General features: G+C 36.3%; 1 protein-coding gene across 4 annotated transcripts in view; it reads left to right on the top strand.

Moving 5' to 3' along the window:
* Positions 1-17,613, top strand: part of ROBO1 (roundabout guidance receptor 1) — a 1,316,070-nt gene that overhangs the window by 182,634 nt on the left and 1,115,823 nt on the right. For all 4 annotated transcript variants that reach the window (XM_080657733.1, XM_080657738.1, XM_080657736.1 and 1 more), the window contains exon 2: positions 9,171-9,309. In XM_080657733.1, the coding sequence (XP_080513859.1) occupies positions 9,222-9,309 (88 nt within the window). In that variant the 5' untranslated portion in view covers positions 9,171-9,221. The remainder of the gene's footprint in view (positions 1-9,170; positions 9,310-17,613) is intronic.

Genomic DNA, 17,613 nt, shown 5'->3' with positions numbered 1-17,613 from the left:
TTGGTTTTGTTGATCTTTTGTATTGTTTTTTTGGTCTCAATGTCATTTATCTCCCCTCTGATCTTTATTATTTCCTTCCTTCTGCTTACACTGGGCTTTTCTTCTTGCTCTCTTTCTAACTCTTTGAGTTATAAGGTTAGGTAATTTATTACCATCGTTTCTTGTTTTTTGCAGTAGGCTTGTAGAGCTATGAACTTCCCTCTCAAGACTGCTTTCGCTGTGTCCCATAGATTTTGGATTGTTGTGTTTTCATTGTCGTTTGTTGCCATGATGTATTTTATTTCTTCTTTGATCTCTCTGGTGACCCAGTCATTGTTTAATAGCATGCTGTTTAGTCTCTATGTGTTTGATTTTTTTGGATTGTTTTTATTGTAGTTGATTTCCAGTTTTATGCCACTGTGATCTGAGAAGATGCTTGATATGATTTCTATCTTCTTGAATTTGAAGAGACTTTGCCTATGACATAATGTATTGTCTACCTTTGCAAATGACCCATGTGCACTTGAGAAGAATGTATATTCTGTGGCTTTGGTGTGAAATGTTCTGAAGATGCCAATTAATTCCATCTGGTCTAGTGAGTCATTTAGGATTGCTGTTTCTCTGCTGATTTTTTGTTTAGAGGATTTGTCCAATGGTGATAGTGGGGTATTAAAGTCTCCTACTATGATTGTATTGCTGTCAATCTCTCCCTTGATATCCTCCAGGAGGTTTTTTTTTATGTATTTGGGTGCTCCAGTATTGGGTGCATATATGTTTACCAGAGTTATTTCTTCTTGTTGGATTACTCCCTTTAGTATTATGAAGTGGCCTTCCTTATCTCTTGTTATGTCCTTCACTTTGAGATCTAATTTGTCAGATATAAGTATTGCTACCCCAGCTTTTTTTTCATTTCCATTCACCTGAAAAACCTTTTTCTATCCCTTCACCCTACGTCTGTGTGCGTCTTTTTTTCTGAGGGATGTTTCTTGTTGCCAGAAGATATATGAGTCGTGTTTTCTTATCCAGTCTGTTACCCTATGTCTTTTGATTGGGGCATTTAATGCATTTACATTTAAAGTTATTATTGATAGGTACTTACTTTTTGCCATTTTTTGTTCTTTACCTCTGTGTTCCTTCTTTGCTTCCTATTTCTTTTCTTTTTTTTTTTTTTACAGCAGACCTTTTAGCATTTCTTGCATTGCTGGTTTGGTGGTAATACACTTCCTTAGTCCTTTTTTGTCTGTGAAGCTCCTAATTTCACCCTCAATTTTGATTGATAGCCTTGCTGGGTACAGTATTCTTGGATTCAGAACCTTCCTTTGCATGACTTTGTATATTTCATTCCATTCCCTTCTGGCCTGATGAGTTTCTGTTGAGAAATCAGTCGCTAGTCTGATAGGGGTTCCTTTGTAGGTAACTTTCTGTCTCTCTCTGGCCGCTTTTAAGATTCTTACTTTGTCATTGGCGTTTGCCAATTTAATTATAATGTGCCTTGGAATTGGTCTTTTGGGTTCATTGGCTTGGGACACAGTGAGCTTCTTGAATTTATGTGGAGGTTTTTCTTCCCTATATCAGGGAAGTTTTCTGTCATTATTTCTTCAAACAGGTTTTCTATTCCTTGCTCAGCTTCCTCTCCTTCTGGAATCTCTATTATGTGAATGTTGTTTTGTTTTTTGTTGTCCCTATTTCCCTTAGGCACTCCTCCTGCTTTTTAATTTTTTTTCTAGAAGCTGCTCTACTTGGGTATTTTTTCCTACCTTGTCTTCTAGCTCACTGATGCGGTCCTCTGCTTCTTCTAGTCTACTCTTGATGCTTTCTATTGAGTTCTTTACAGCAGCGATGTCATTTTTCATTTCTTCTTGGTTTTTCTTCATTTCCTCTTGGTTCTTACTCATATTGTCAAATTTGTCTTCCATTCTTTTCAGCCACCTTATGACCATTTCTCTGAATTCTTTCTCTGACAGGTTGCTTGCCTCCATTTCATTTACTTTCTTTTCTGGTGGTGCCTGCTTTTCTTTCGTATGCTGGCTGTTTCTTTGTCTCCCCATGGTCTCTCTTCTCAGGGTTTCTGGTTATGCAGTTCTCTCTCTCCTGCGCTGATTTAAAGGCACAAAATACAACACAACCATGTACAACACACAAGGCCCTGAATAGAAATGTATTCACGATATTAATAACCCCAAATAAAGTTGACCGCCAGAGTAAGACAAACTAGAGGATAGGAGAGAAAGAAAAGTAAAAAAAAGGAGAGCACAAATGAAACTGGGAAAAGGAAAAAAAATGTAAGAGAGAAAAGAAAGAGAATAAGAAAGAAGATCGGAACAAACTATATATATGGGGAGAAAACTCCAATAGAACAGCCACTAATCCCAACAAATGCCAGCAACAAGTACCTGGAGATGAATACAAACTACAAACAACAACTAATATCAAGTGAGGCAAGGGAAAACAGAAGCAAAAAACAAAACAAACAAACAAAAAAGAATAAGCAAAACAATCTCACAAACAAGCATAAAACATGGATATAATCAACAATCAAGCAAACAACAACAAAAGGACAGAGTGAAAAAAATTTTGGATAGTGAAGACAGAGAAGAGAGAGGTATGTATGGACTTGGAACAGGGTATTGGAAATTTGATATATAAGTAGGGTGAAATTTTAACAGGGTGTAAAAAGAAAGAATAGGGAAAATCTAAAGCAGGAGAAGGGTAAGAGAAACAGGACAACAAAAGGGGAAAAGTTAGGAAGAGAGTGATGGCATAAAGGTAAAGTTGAGATAGAGTAAAATGATGCTAAAGGAAAGATGAAAATAGAATGTAGAATACTAATCCCAAAGTAAAATCAAGAGAAAATAAAATGACACTTTAAAATAAAAGGTAAAATAGCAGTAGTAATAAAACTGATTGAAAATAAAAGTGTAATAATTAGAAAGGTAAAATCAAGTGAGGAAAAAAGAAAAAAATAGTTTTTTAAGTAAAAGTTGAAAAAAATAAAATAATGAAAATAAAAATGTACAGTAGTGAAGGTCATTCTCTTCCTCTACTGTTCTGTTTGGCACGCCTGTTTCTAGTCAGGACAGTATTGCAGTTCCCTGTGTTCCACTTCTCCTCAGTGTTGTAATCCAGTCCTGATTTTTAAGCAGGCGGTGTGTCTTAATTTCTTGTATTCCTTAATTTGTGTTTACACAAGAGTCAATTTGTGATTCAACCCCTGAGTGGCAGTGTTTCTGGATTTACCTCCGGGTCTATAGGTCCTCTCTAGCCAGTGTTTAGATCCTGCTTTCCCTGTGGCACTCAATACTGGTTTATGTGAGTGTTGCCCCAGAACTGGTTCTCTGATGTTTATTCCCCGCTCTGATCCCCAGGTCTCAGAAAAACAACTTTCCCCTGCAGTCTCTTAGGGTGTCTCCAATTGGGTGATCCTATGTACTGGGCTTAGTAATCAGAAGCAAGGATTTAAAGAGAAAAAAGAAAAAAAAAGAACCAGCGTAAGTGTGCTAACTCCAGGGCTGTGCGCAACTCTCTACAGTCTTTTTTTCCCCCTTGGGTCTAAGCAGCCAGCACACTTTTAAAATTTTTAGGCTGTCCTTTTGCGTCTCATTAAAATGGGTTGCTTTTTAGAGTTCCCTTCTGTTAGCAGCTCTGAAGACCCCCTTCCACATTCACAGATCACACCAGCCCCAACAGCCAGGGATTTTTCTAGGTGCAGACTTCCCCTGGTCATCCAGCTCCCACAGTGCACATGTTTCTCTCTCCTGCCGAGACCAGAGACCTCACCTTATCCCAGGCAAAACCTGACCTTTCCGTGGTGGAGTGTAGAGCTCCTCTGAATCCGCGTGTTTGCACCAATTGGGGACCGGTGTTCTGGGGCTCGTAGCTGTTCAGTGGGTGCCATAGTTGTAGATTTCCCGGGCTTTTCAGGTTCCTGACAACATCCACTTTCCCCTTTAAAATGGTGTGGTCTCCCTGTCCGAGCTGTTCGCTCCAAGAGGGAACCCAGCAGCAGTGGAGGCTGCCCGGTCAGGGGAACCCCGTCCAGCAGTCCCCCACAGTCTCCTGGAGTATAGCTGTCCCTCAACTCATCAACGAACACTCCCTGTGTGACCACACACTCTCCCTTTGTTTCTCACTCACACACTATCTTGCAGTCTGCCTTCCCGTCGGCAGCCATCTTCGGAGCATATTTTCTTTTCAATTGAAAAAAGGAAGCTGTTTTGTAACTTAAAGGAGAATAAATTTTGGCTAATAAGAAGGAAAGCTTTGGTAAGTGCAGTTTCTATTCTTTCATATATGAGAGAGAGAGAGAGAGAGAGAGAGAGAGAGAGAGAGAGAGAGAGAGAGAGAGATACAGTTAACTATGCTGAAGTGTTTCAGAGGAAACTGAGAAATAGTCATCGTGATGCAATAAAAAGCTTAGGACATGTTTATTTTCTTTTAAGTAAACCAAAATGTTTGCCTATAGAAATATTTCTGTAAATTCTGAGTTCAACAAAGTCAAAAATTCATTTATTAAGGAACTCTTTTGCTTTCCAGGAAATTTTATTAGTAATCATAGAACAAGATTTTCCCATAATATGTTTTTTAAAACTCTTTGAGGCAATCATATTCCTAAAATCAGTGGGTAGACCAGCCTACTTTTACATTCGTTATTAATTAAATGTATTATTATTTGAAAATGTGCATTAGCAATATAAATACATACACAGCATATATATATATATATATATATATATATATATATATATATATATATCATATTAGCTTTTAATGCCATGACCCCATGTGGAAAGTATTTATATTTTCTGGGTGGTGGAAGTTACATAGCTCTTTGAGTTTGTCAAATTTGAACTTTATACCTTAAATGGGTTTATTTAATCATACGTAAATTTCATCTCAAGAAAGTTCATTAAAATAAATCAAAACCCATAACATCTTGCAAGTTAAATCTAAAACAGACACTACTCAAAGTAAAGCAACATGTAAATGAGAAACCAAGACTGGTTCTGGTCTCACCCTGGAGGAACCTCAATGGATGCTTCTTGAAGTTGGAGTCATGATGCTATTAGTAGATGTTGGGCAATGGAGCAGGCACTTATAATGATGCCATGCATATTATCTCACCCAATGATATGGCTATTATTATTATTCACATTTTATATTTTAGAAAAATGAGACTAAGAATGCTTAAATTATTTGCCCCAAATCAAACAACTTCTGAGTGGTGGAGTTGAGATTCACCCAAACACCTGTTTTTACCATCTATGCTTCTTAAACGCTGCACTGTATTACTTCCAGAATTATATCATCTCCAAGTAAATTATATTATAAAGCATTTAAGTAATTCTGTAGTCTAATATTCAACCTAATATTTCACAATGGAAGGGAATATTGTAACATTTTTTCTATTCTCATAACATGATAAATTTATTAATTCACACCCATATGGATATACATTATTTTTTTATTATTATTGACTAGAGGCCCAGTGCACAAATTCATGCAGTGGTGGGGTCTAGCTGGCTCACCCCAATGGTGGCCAATCTGGGCCAGGCCAGTAGGGGGGGAGGGAAATGTGGGAGGGGTGGGCAGATCAGGGGTGGAGTCAGCTGGGGGAGGGGCTACCAGTGGTTGGCTGGCCGTCCCCGCCCCTGATTAGGGTCGGGGGGCCAATTAGGGGTGGGACCAGCTGGGGACAGGGGCCATGGGTGGTTGGGCATGCCGATTGGGGCCTGATCGGGCCAGTTGGCTGCCGCAGTGCACATTATCAAGACTGGTCATTCCTGTTGTTCCATCATTCTGGTTGCTTGCCTTTTGTATATGTAGATTTGAAGGAGAAAGGAGAAAGAGAGAGAGTGAGAGAGAGATTTATTTGCTGTTTTGTTGTTTCATTTATTTATGCATTCACTGGTTGATTCTTGTATGTGCTGGGGATCAAACCTACACCTTGGCATATGAGGACAATGTTCTAACTAACCGGTCTAGAGCCTGGATACACATTCTTAATACTTTGATAATAGCACTATATAGATGTGTGTATGAAGAAAAGTCTCTTTATATTCATTTGGGTTATGTTTGTGGTTGCTCAATTCACTATATTGTAATACTCAGATAACATCTAAACTAGTTCTATCTCATTCTTCATTAAAATCAATTGTCCTAGTGCTAATATGTCAAATACTAGTATTGTAATTTCAAATGGAAGGTTAGTGTATTTGCTATTACGTTTATATCCTACTTTGGGGAGATTTCATTTTTAGAAAGGGCTCAGAGGATAAACACTTCAAGGTATTACGATATATGTGCATAGCAAATAAGGCAGCTGCCACTTCTGATCTATGGGACGTATCTTAAAATTCTTATATTACTAGCTACTTATGTAAATTCACAGACTTTTCCTTAGATAATAAAAATCTGTGTGATGGACATTCATACTAAAACATTATAGAAGTTTGAAATGAAATATCTTCCTTTTGAATAACTTGCGGGAATTCAACCAAATGTAATAAATGTGTATCCTTTCAGTTTTATTTTCTAATTATTTTATCAACATTTTTTTACAATTTTAAAAAGAGAATGTACATGATTAATAAGGACCTTTATAATCTCAACAGCTACCTATTATTAATTAGCTACAGGTAATTGCTAATGAAATTGTTAAATTATAATTAACCATAGTTATAAAAGACTCAGGTTCAATAAGTAAACTTTAAAGTATTATTTAACAAATAAAATTATTCTAAAATTTCAAATAATAAGAAAATCATAAAGTCTCTAAATTCATATGTGCTTTTATTTACATCAAAAGCTGAAACAAAACTACTTATGCACATTGAAGGAATTAGAGGTCTAAGTTTATTCCAAAACAAACTCTCTGATGTCTAGTGCCCACAGTAACCCAATATTAAAGTGAAGAGAAATATGGGAAAATCCTTAAGCAAGCAGAATCCAAGAAGAGTGGTGACTATTATATCTAAACCCAGTCAAGCAGAAATCACTAGGATGCAGTACATTTATATATTTTCTCTGAAAGAACTAATAATCTGTACATCACTGAGAAATGTGACTATGAGCCAAAACAGTCAGTGGAGAGTCCTGAGGAGCTTCTGGACAAGCTAGCAACTACACAGTATGGAGAGTGGGACTCTTCATCTAGGTTTGCATTTATCTGAAACTAATCTGCTTTCTATTCTCACTTGACACTTAAAACAGATAACGCATCAAAGAAAAAGTCATTTATGACATATATTAGGATAATGAAAGTCATAAAGACATAAGCCCCAGGACAAGGAAGATAAGCAACAGATATGAACTTGCAGTAACCAAGAATATTTTTTGGAGGCAATCTTATTCTTAAGAAAATAGAAATAGTCCTAAATAGAAATAGAAATAGTCTTAAATGAGGTCAGATGACTTGAGCTGTTTGGCAGGAGGATTAGGCAGCTCTGCTAAGGGAAAACTTGGCAATTAACTCTGCAGTGATAAGTAAGAGCAGCTCTGCTCAAAAAGACAAATTGACACTAGATTTGTGCAGATCAACCTAGAGAATGGAGTTGGTCATCCTTTTGCAAGCTTGCACTCCGAGTATCACAGAAATATGTGGTAGAACTTTGTTTTTTGGGGGACAGCTTACATTTTATACCATGCTACCTTTATTTATGTGTTTAAGACTAACTGAATAAATGTCTTTCCACTTCCAGTCTCCCAAATCTAATTATTTGCCAAGTCCTACAAAATACTGACTTGTATAATGCCACCTGTCTGACTCCCTCCCCAACACCATCATTTGTTCCCTCTCCTTTGCCAATGCCCTTGGTGTGTGTTCATTATACCTTTCTGCCATATTATTATGACCCAGTGCTGAGTGTCCTCAAGATTTCTTTATACTTCACATCCTACCAGAGTTATTGTCTAAGTAACCTGAACAATGTTATCATGTATCATTAAACTCCACAGCGGATCCTAAGCACCTGTTTTTATCTTTCCGATTTTTGATCATATTATATTCTGGAAAACTCTATCAACTAGATAAAAAACTCCCTATATACAGGGTGTTCCAAAAATGTATATGCACTTTTGCCGAAACCGGTTTGGCTCAGTGGATAGAGCGTCGGCCTGCGGACTGAAGGGTCCCGGGTTCGATTCCGGCCAAGGGCATGTACCTTGGTTGCGGGCACATCCCCAGTGGGAGGTGTGCAGGAGGCAGCTGATCGATGTTTCTCTCTCATCGATGTTTCTAGCTCTCTATCCCTCTCCTTTCCTCTCTGTAAAATATCAATAAAATATATTTAAAAAAATGTATATGCACTTTGAATAACTACTAATTGTAATGGATTAAATCTGAAAAAATAGAAACATCAATTGAACTATCAAAAACGTATGTGTATACATTTTGGAGGACAGTGTGTGTGTGTGTGTGTGTGTGTGTGTGTGTGTGTGGAGAGAGAGAGCAAAAGCATTTTCTTCTCCTCTTATAAAATATTATCTTGTATCTCCAATGCCATTTCTTCAGAAGGTCTGGTCAGTTCTCCCAGGAGACACTGATCGGCCTCCCAACTGCATTCCTGCTGTTTGTCATCATCTTGTCCGAGGCCCCCTGACTGGAAGAGCTGTTGCCTATAAGACACTGTCATGTGTTTCTTGGGCCAATCATGATTGATACAGAGTGCCTTTTCAGAATAGAAAATCTACAAGTTTTTTTTTAATTTGTTTATAAGTTGATATAAACTGGCCTCAAATCATGTATGTGCCTGAATGAAGAGAGAATATATATTTTTGTCTTTTGCTGTATCCCCGAAGTTACATACTGACTGGCTCATGAAAAGCCATCTGTAAATATTTGTTTAGTAAATGACTAACCATAGTTTTCTAGACCTCACAAGAGTGTTCCAACGAAATTGTTGAGAAATCAAAATACTTATCTGGTATCCCTAAAGGGCAGAAAAAATGAAGAAATCATTTGTTATATCTGAGTGTAAATGCATTTTCAAAATTAATAAATGCTGCATTTACTGAAAATATATATCCTAGAGTATATTCTGTGCAAGTTGTATTCAAGTTTAACCATTTATCTTTTTTTAAAAAATGACATTCAAATGCATTTGAACTATAATTTTTCACCAAAAAATAATATTTTCTTTATCTAAACATGGCTAACCATTAAAAAAAAAATTTCTGTTTTGTGTACCCTACAGATAAAACCTATCTGTGCCACTGGCTGGGTGTAATGCAAGGAAGGGACAAAGATGAAATGGAAACATGTTCCTTTTTTGGTCATAACATTACTCCTCAGCTTGTCAAAGGATCAGCTGCTCCTGTCACAGCTCATTCCAGGTAAGTGCCAGGCCTTCGCTTCATCAGACTTTGACCAGTATTTCATCTTTGCTTTAAATTCATTTTTATCATGTGTATTGTAAATCAAATTTGTTCTTTTCCATTGGAAGTTTAAGTCTGTGCGAATGGCTTCTTAAGAATGTGTGCTGATAAATTCCAGACATCAAATATTATCCTTGAATACAGAGCACTTTATTCATTCCCTAGAGAAACTGAGAAAATTTAGAAAATCTCACTGTCACTGAAACATGTAGGAAGTGATTGTATGATTGTATTAACTAAGTGAATAAAAGAACAATTAGGGTAGGGAAGAAATATGTAACATAAAAGGAACAGCAACGTCACAATGCATATTTGTACTTTAGAAAAGGAATATCAAAAAGTGAAATTTTTAAAACTGAAATTTCTACAGAGTAGTGACACGTTAATAAACAGGCTGAACACTGTCAGAATAAAAATGTAATAGCTGCTCTGTTGCTGCCATAGTTACTATTGTTTTCAGTGAAGTTAAAAGCCTGGTTCCTTGAAGTTATTATTTTATTAAAGGTGCTGGAATAACATTGCTATAAAAAGCTTTACATCAACTTTTTAAATAGGAAATAGTCTAAACCCAATGTTATAATAGTGGAAAATAGAAAAACATATTGATACACAATCAAAATATTGTTTCATCTTTCCTCAGATAACACTATGGGAACAAAATGTAGGTATTTGGATATATTTAATGAAATCGTAATTTAGCCATGTTATTGATAAAAGAATAGCATACAATGTTTTGTTTAACCAAACTGCAAGCTTAATTTTTATTTGTCTGTTTTATTGTTTCATTTATTTTAATATTCAGCAACTAAGTGTAATTTATCCACACACAAATCAGGATTCTCAAATAATCCAGAGGCTTGGTTTATTTTTTCCCATGCTGGGTTAGGATTGACAGTTGGAACTCAAAGATAAGGGAGGTGTGAACAAACAAATGGATTTAATAAAACATTTTGTAGGGTGGACATATACAGAAAATTTAAAGTCTGTTATAGTTAAGTTCATTTGATTACTTTGCGCTGAGTTAGGATAACGCAATAAAAATAGTACAAGTTTGTTACCTATTCCTACATGCCTTTCTCTTGCCACAACTCTGTTGAATATTGATTAAAATTAGTGAATGAACCAAATATAAAAAAATGTCAGTATGAAAAAATGACATGCTCCACTTAAGAATTATGAAAAATGCAAATTTAAATACAAAGTAATCCACTGTCTTTCAAATTGTCAGGATAAAGAGGACATTTATATGAAAGTGCTTTGAAAGTTATGACTATAGAAATAGATATAGAAATAGATAAAGATAATTATGTAGATATATAGATATATTTATCTATATATAGGTATAATTGTTAGCAGTTAGGTGTAAACTGTAGCATTTTAAGCTAATAACTGTTACAAGTCAACAAATTAAGTTCATGATCCAGTTATGATCAGATAATCATATCAAAATGACCAAGTGTGGTTTGATCATGTTAATGTAGAAGAAGGAATGCATGCATGAATGTATGTGGAGTGTAAGGTTTATCTGCAGAACATAAATATACCATTTCATCCACAGAAAATTTATCTATGAAATATAAAGTTGCCTTTTTAATTGAAGATATTGTATAATTTCAGAGAAGATAAATCAACTTGAACAATTAGGTCCAAAATTTGACAAAACTCTGCAATATCTTACATGCAAGTATTTCAAAACTAAAAAAAAACACCTTAATATATATATATGAATATATTGATCAATACAATATATAGATTAGTTACAAACACAATCAACTGGCTACACCTTAAAAAGAACTAAGAGTATTCAAAAATGAGATGTATAAAGTTAAATGTCATTCTTGATCAGGACCACAAGAGTTCAAGAATTATTTAATGTAATTTGCCTGTCAAAAGAAATATGCTGTTAGCTTTCAAAATGCACACCTGCAGAGTGGGAGTCATTTTCATAACTGCCTCCATCTGGGAGCACTGGTTTCAGGCGAGGGAAATTAGAAAACCTGCTGAAAGGAGTCATCAGCCTCAGCATCTCTTCTCCTTCACATGCATCTCAGAATGCAGTGAAGTCTATACTTTTGCTGTTGTTTTAGCTTTGTTATTTTCCATAGTGCTCCTGGACCTGGATGAGTTTAGTTCAGAGCTCAGAGGGAGCAAAGATGGGAAGACCCAAATATCGGTGACTTAAAAAGAAACAATTTCTCATTCAACTTATTTACTTCCACTTTTTCCCTTAAGAAAATATTGTTCTTCATCAGAAATTTATTTCAAAAGTCAGAAAGTGAAAAAAAAAAGTGCCTCAGGGGATAAAATAAAGACCAATAAAAATAGCCATCATAATGTAGATTATTTTATTACCACAATAATAAAGAGGTTTTCAGTTAAGCTATGAACTGGGTACTTGGTGTAATTCAATATTATGATATCATTTGTATATAATGCTGGAATGGATGAATTATTCGGCTCATGTTTTCTATATTCTAGTTTGTGTCCTAACATAATAAATTTTTAAAACTGCTTAAGTTCTTCTTTATCGTATGTGAAGTGGTTGGTGTGTCAGAGTGGTTACTTGAAATTATTTGTACATTTTAAATCAAGAAAAACTATTTTTGGTAAACTGTAAAACAGTTTTAGGAGAAAAGGAATGAATAAGAAGTAGATTCTAGGACTGTTTGGGCCTCTCCAACCATTTGAGTTGTTGTCTTCATTGCCTATAGAGACAACTCAAACCTGCCTGATTATTAAAACCGCTGCCAGACATTCCTCTTGTCAATTTACTTCACCCCTTATTCACATATAAAATTCTCTTAAAACGTGACTGTGATTATCTCCTGAGGCCTTGAGGCATGCTGTATCTGGGCTGTGCCACATCTTTATTCAGTCTGTGCTACAAAGGAATCTTAAATTTTAAACATCCACCTCTCGCATTTTAAACATCCACCTCTGATTGCAACAGATGTCAGGAAGACTAGGGGAGAGAAACGGTAAATAATAGGCTTTAAAAATACGCATTTGCCAGATAGTGGATTGAATTGAAAATTTAAAGAACATATATAGTTAAAAATGTTGATTTTGAGGTATATATTGTAATATTTTAAATGGAAATCTATGGGGCAGGAGAAGCATAGAAGGTTGTATTTCTATTTGAATAAATCTGACACCCACTTTCAAGTTAAACATGATTTATTTTTTCCTCTCTATTCTCTAAATGTGTAGCAGCATTGTCCTTCATTAAAGATGCAGGTGCTGACAGGGTTATTTCCTTTGCCCTGCCTCATGTCAACAAGCCCTGAGTGTGAAATTGTCTGAAATGATTTGCTGCTCACCCTCCCCACCTAGCCATTCACCACCACTCAGTACCATTCTGTTATTTCGAAAGGAAAGAAATTGCAAGGAGCTAAGTGCTATCTGTGTTTGAATCAACTAATAATAAATTTAAAATTTTAAAGAAATGATTTTGTATGTAAAATTCTAGAAATAATAGTAAGTATATACTTATAATCGACATATATTCCTATTTTTGTGATTTTATTTAGTTTCCACATGTCCAGCAAATTTTGAATATATTTAAGAAATTATTTCAGATTAAAAAAATATTTGTTATAATATAAAAATATATAAAAGTAAATTTCTGAAATTGAAATGTGATAGAATCATTAAGTGTTTCTTTTAGAATATATTATTTAACTAATAATGTTGCATATTGTGCATCCCACAAAGGTTTTTATCCACAGGAATGTTGTTCCTGTGACTATTTGTGATTAGTTTCTTTAGTACTGTAGCCATGAGCAATGATAAGGAAAATGCATATTATTTAGAATCTATAGAGATTGCTTATTCATAAACAGTTTGATTTTTATCTGTTCTCACTATTCAGAAATTAATCAGTTAATTAAGAAAACTTAACGTTATGTCTCCTACATTAGCATAGAATATTTAGGTTTAATAGTACAATAACATTTCTTAACTCTTCCACTTATGCACTGTAAGAGGTGTTACTATAAACAAAGTAACTTGATTTTACATGCCACTTGACAATTCCATATGATAACAGAATTCTCAGCATGTTTTGCAGAGATTGTTTTTTTTTTTTTTTTTCAGAAACACTTTAGATGCTTATTGAAAGTAAAGTTTCCCAGGGCTGCTGGCAGTGTCCCTGAGACAGGGAGCCTGGGTTCAAAACCCAGGAACCTGCACTTCTACAGGTACCCAAATCACCCTCACAGAGAAAATCTGAGAACCACTGCTCTCAACTAGTATAAGTTGATGAAACAAATAGTTCATACATTCACAAGATGTTTATTCTCTGAGGAAATATTTTCATGAGAAAGGGATTAAAGTATTTGAAGATATCTGTTTTATGTATTGCAAGGATTTGGGGGAGGAGACTTGAGGCAACCACTGGTATATTTTGCTTGTTTTTTTGCTTGTATTTCTTTTTTTTTTTTTCAAAATTTTATTAAGGTATTATATGTGTACATATCTTACCATTGCCCCCCCACCCCACTCTCATAAATGCCCTCACCCCCCAATGTTTTGCATCCGTTGGTTACTCTTATATGTATGCATACAAGTCCTTCAGTTGATCTCTTATTTTCCCCACCTCTCCCTAACCTTACCGCTGTAATTAGACAGTCTGTTTGATGCTTTACTGCCTCTGTAACTATCTTTTTGTTCATCAGTTTATAATGTTTTTCATTATCCCCAGATGAGTGAGATCATGTGGTATTTTTCTTTCATTGACTGGCTTATTTCACTTAGCATAATGTTCTCTAATTCCATCCAGGTGCCTACAAATGGTAGTAATTCCTTCTTTTTTATGGCAGCATAGTATTCCATTGTGTAGATGTACCATAGTTTTCTGATCCAGTCATCTGCTGACGGGCACCTAGGCTGTTTCCAAATCTTAGCTATTGTAAATTGTGCTGCTATGAACATAGGGGTGCATATATCCTTTCTGATTGGTGTTTCTGGTTTCTTAGGATATATTCCTAGGAGTGGGATTACTGGGTCAAAATGGAGTTCCATTTTCTGTTTTTTGAGGAAACTCCGTACTGTTCTCCACAGTGGCTGCACCAGTCTGCATTCCCACCAGCAGTGCACGAGGGTTCCTTTTTCTCCGCATCCTCGCCAACACTTGTCGTTTGTTGATTTGTTGATGATAGCTATTCTGACAGGTGTGAGATGGTATCGCATTGTCGTTTTGATTTGCATCTCTAGGATAATTAGTGACTTTGAGCATGTTTTCATGTGTCTCTTGGCCTTCCTTCTGTCTTCTTTTGAAAAGATTCTATTTAGGCCTGTTGCCCATTTTTTTATTGGATCATTTATCTTCCTTTTATTAAGTTGTATAAGCTGCCTGTAGATGTTGGAAATTAAACCTTTATCAGTGATACCATTTGCAAATATGTTCTCCCATATAGTGGGGTATCTTGTTGTTTTGTTGATGGTTTCTTTTGCTGTGCAAAAGCTTTTTATTTTGATGTAGTCCCATTTGTTTATTTTCTCTTTGGCTTCCATTGCCTTAGGGGCAGTATCACTGAAAAAGTTCTTTTGGCATATGTCTGAGATTTTGCTGCCTGTGGATTCCTCTAGTATTTTTATGGTTTCCCATTTTATATTTAAGTCCTGTATCCATTTTGAGTTTATTTTTGTGTATGGTGTAAGTTGGTGATCTAGTTTCATTTTTTTGCATGTATCTGTCCAATTTTCCCAGCACCATTTATTGAAGAGACTGTCTTGACTCCATTGTATGCTCATGCCTCCTTTGTCAAATATTAATTGCGCATATTGGTTTGGGTCGATATCTGGATTCTCTATTCTATTCCATTGATCTATATGTGTGTTCTTGTGCCAGTACCATGCTGTTTTGAGGACAGTGGCTTTGTAATACAGCTTGAAATCTGGTATTGAGATCCCTCCTACTTTATTCTTCTTTCTCAGGATTACTGTGGCTATTCGGGGTCTTTTTTTATTCTAGATGAATTTTTGGAGAGTTCTTTCTAGGTCTGTGAAATATGCCATTGGTATTTTAATGAGGAGTGCATTGAATCTATAGATTGCTTTGGGTAGTATGGACATTTTGATTATGTTGATTCTACCAATCCATGAACATGGTATGTTCTTCCATCTGTTTACATCTTCCTCTATCTTTTTTCAGTGTCCTGTAGTTTTCCGCATATAGGTCTTTTACCTCCTTGGTTAGGTTTATTCCTCAGTATCTTAATTTTTTTGGTGCGATGAAAAATGGGATTGCTTTTTTAGTCTCTCTTTCTGTAAGTTCACTTTTGGTTTATAGAAATGCCATAGATTTCTTGGTGTTAATTTTGTATCCTGCTACATTGCCAAATTCATTTATTAAGTCTATTAGTTTTTTGATGGAGTCTTTCGGGTTTTTTATGTACAATATCATGTCATCTGCAAATAAGGACAGCTTTACTTATTCTTTTCCAATTTGGATGCCTTTTATTTCTTCTTCTTGTCTAATTGCAATGGCTAATACTTCCAGTACTATGTCAAACAGGAGTGGTGAGAGTGGGCATCCTTGTCTTGTTCCTGTTCTTAGGGGAAATGGTTTTAGTTTTTGCCCATTGAGTATGATGGTAGCTGTGGGTTTATCATATATAGCTTTTATTATGTTGAGGTATGATCCTTCTATTCCCACCTTGTTGAGAGTTTTTATCAAGAAAGGGTGTTGGATTTTGTCAAATGCTTTTTCTGCATCAATTGATATGACTATGTGATTTTTATCTTTCAATTTGTTTATGTGATGTATCACATTTATTGATTTGCAGTATTGTACCATCCTTGCATTCCTGGGATAAACCCTACTTGGTCATGGTGTATGCTCTTTCTGATGTAGTGCTGGATCCGATTTGCTAGAATTTTGTTGAGGATTTTGGCATCTACATTCATGAGGGATATTGGCCTGTAATTCTCCTTCATTGTGTTGTCTTTATCTGGTTTTGGTATTAGGGTGATGCTGGCTTCATAGAAGGAGCTTGGAAGTGTTCCTTCCTCTTGAATTTTTTGGAATAGTCTGAGGAGGATAGGTTTTAGTTCTTCCTTGAATGTTTGATAAAACTCTCCTGTGAAGCCATCTGGCCCCAGGCTTTTGTTTGCCGGAAGCTCTTTGATGACTGCTTCAATTTCTTCCATAGTTACTGGCATATTGAGCTGTTTAGATTCTTCTTGATTGAGTTTTGGAAGGTTATATTTTTCTAGGAATATGTCCATTTCCTCCAGGTTGTCGCACTGGCACGCGCGCGTCTTCAGACCTCTGCCTTCCCTGGCTCCTGAGTCTCCGCCCGAGAGTCCAGACTCCCCCCACAAGAGCGTGGGTCCCCAGGGGCTTGCCTGGAACTGGGGTTCAGTGCAGTCAGAACTGGGGCTCAGTGCAGTCAGGAGCCTCTGACTCCCTTCCACTAGGGAAAGCCTGTGGCAACCTCCGCTGCCTTTGTGCGCACTGGCACACGCGCGCGTCTTCAGACCTCTGCCTTCCCTGGCTCCTGAGTCTCTGCCCGAGAGTCCAGACTCCCCCCGTAAGAGCGTGGGTCCCCAGAGGCTCGCCCGGAACTGGGGTTCAGTGCAGTCAGAACTGAGGTTCAGTGCGGTCGGGGGCTTCCTTCCCCCTTCCACCAGAGAAAGTCAGCCAGGCTCTCAGCCGCCCTTCCTCTCTGCGCGCACAAAGACCCTTTGCTTTACCTCCAATTCTCTGTGAGCTTTTCTCTTTCCTTCTAGTTGTAGAATTTTCACTCAGCCAGCTTTCCTGTGGTTCTGGATGGTGTCCGTTCTGTCTTTTAGTTGTAGTTTTGAAATTGTTGTGCGAGGCAGCACTTTAGGTGCTTACCTATGCCGCCATCTTGGTTTCTCCTCTTGCTTATATTTCTTATTGTTTTTACCTCATAGTAATCTTTATAGATTTAAAAACACAATTGTTCACAAATGATGAAAGGTATTAGCTTAAAACAAAAAGCCATTGAACTAATAAATAGATTAGTGAAAACATATATAAATAAAAATGACTTGAAATAATTCATAGTTTGGCCTAATGAGTACAATTAACCCTAAGTTTTGTCCAAGTCCTAATAAAGTGTTGACTCAAACACTAAGCAGCTGGGAATCTATATCCAAATTAGAATAATATGTCAATTATATAAATTTTCTGAAAAAAGAGAACAAGAACCAGGATTGCATTATGACTTACAGGAACCCTAGGTAGTACAGCCTTCATCTGCTGCTTTCCTCCATGAAAGAATAGTAAACATT

Source organism: Plecotus auritus, assembly GCF_963455305.1.
Source record: "Plecotus auritus genome assembly, chromosome: 2".
Lineage (NCBI taxonomy): Eukaryota > Metazoa > Chordata > Mammalia > Chiroptera > Vespertilionidae > Plecotus > Plecotus auritus.
This window is presented reverse-complemented; position numbering and strand designations above follow the sequence as displayed.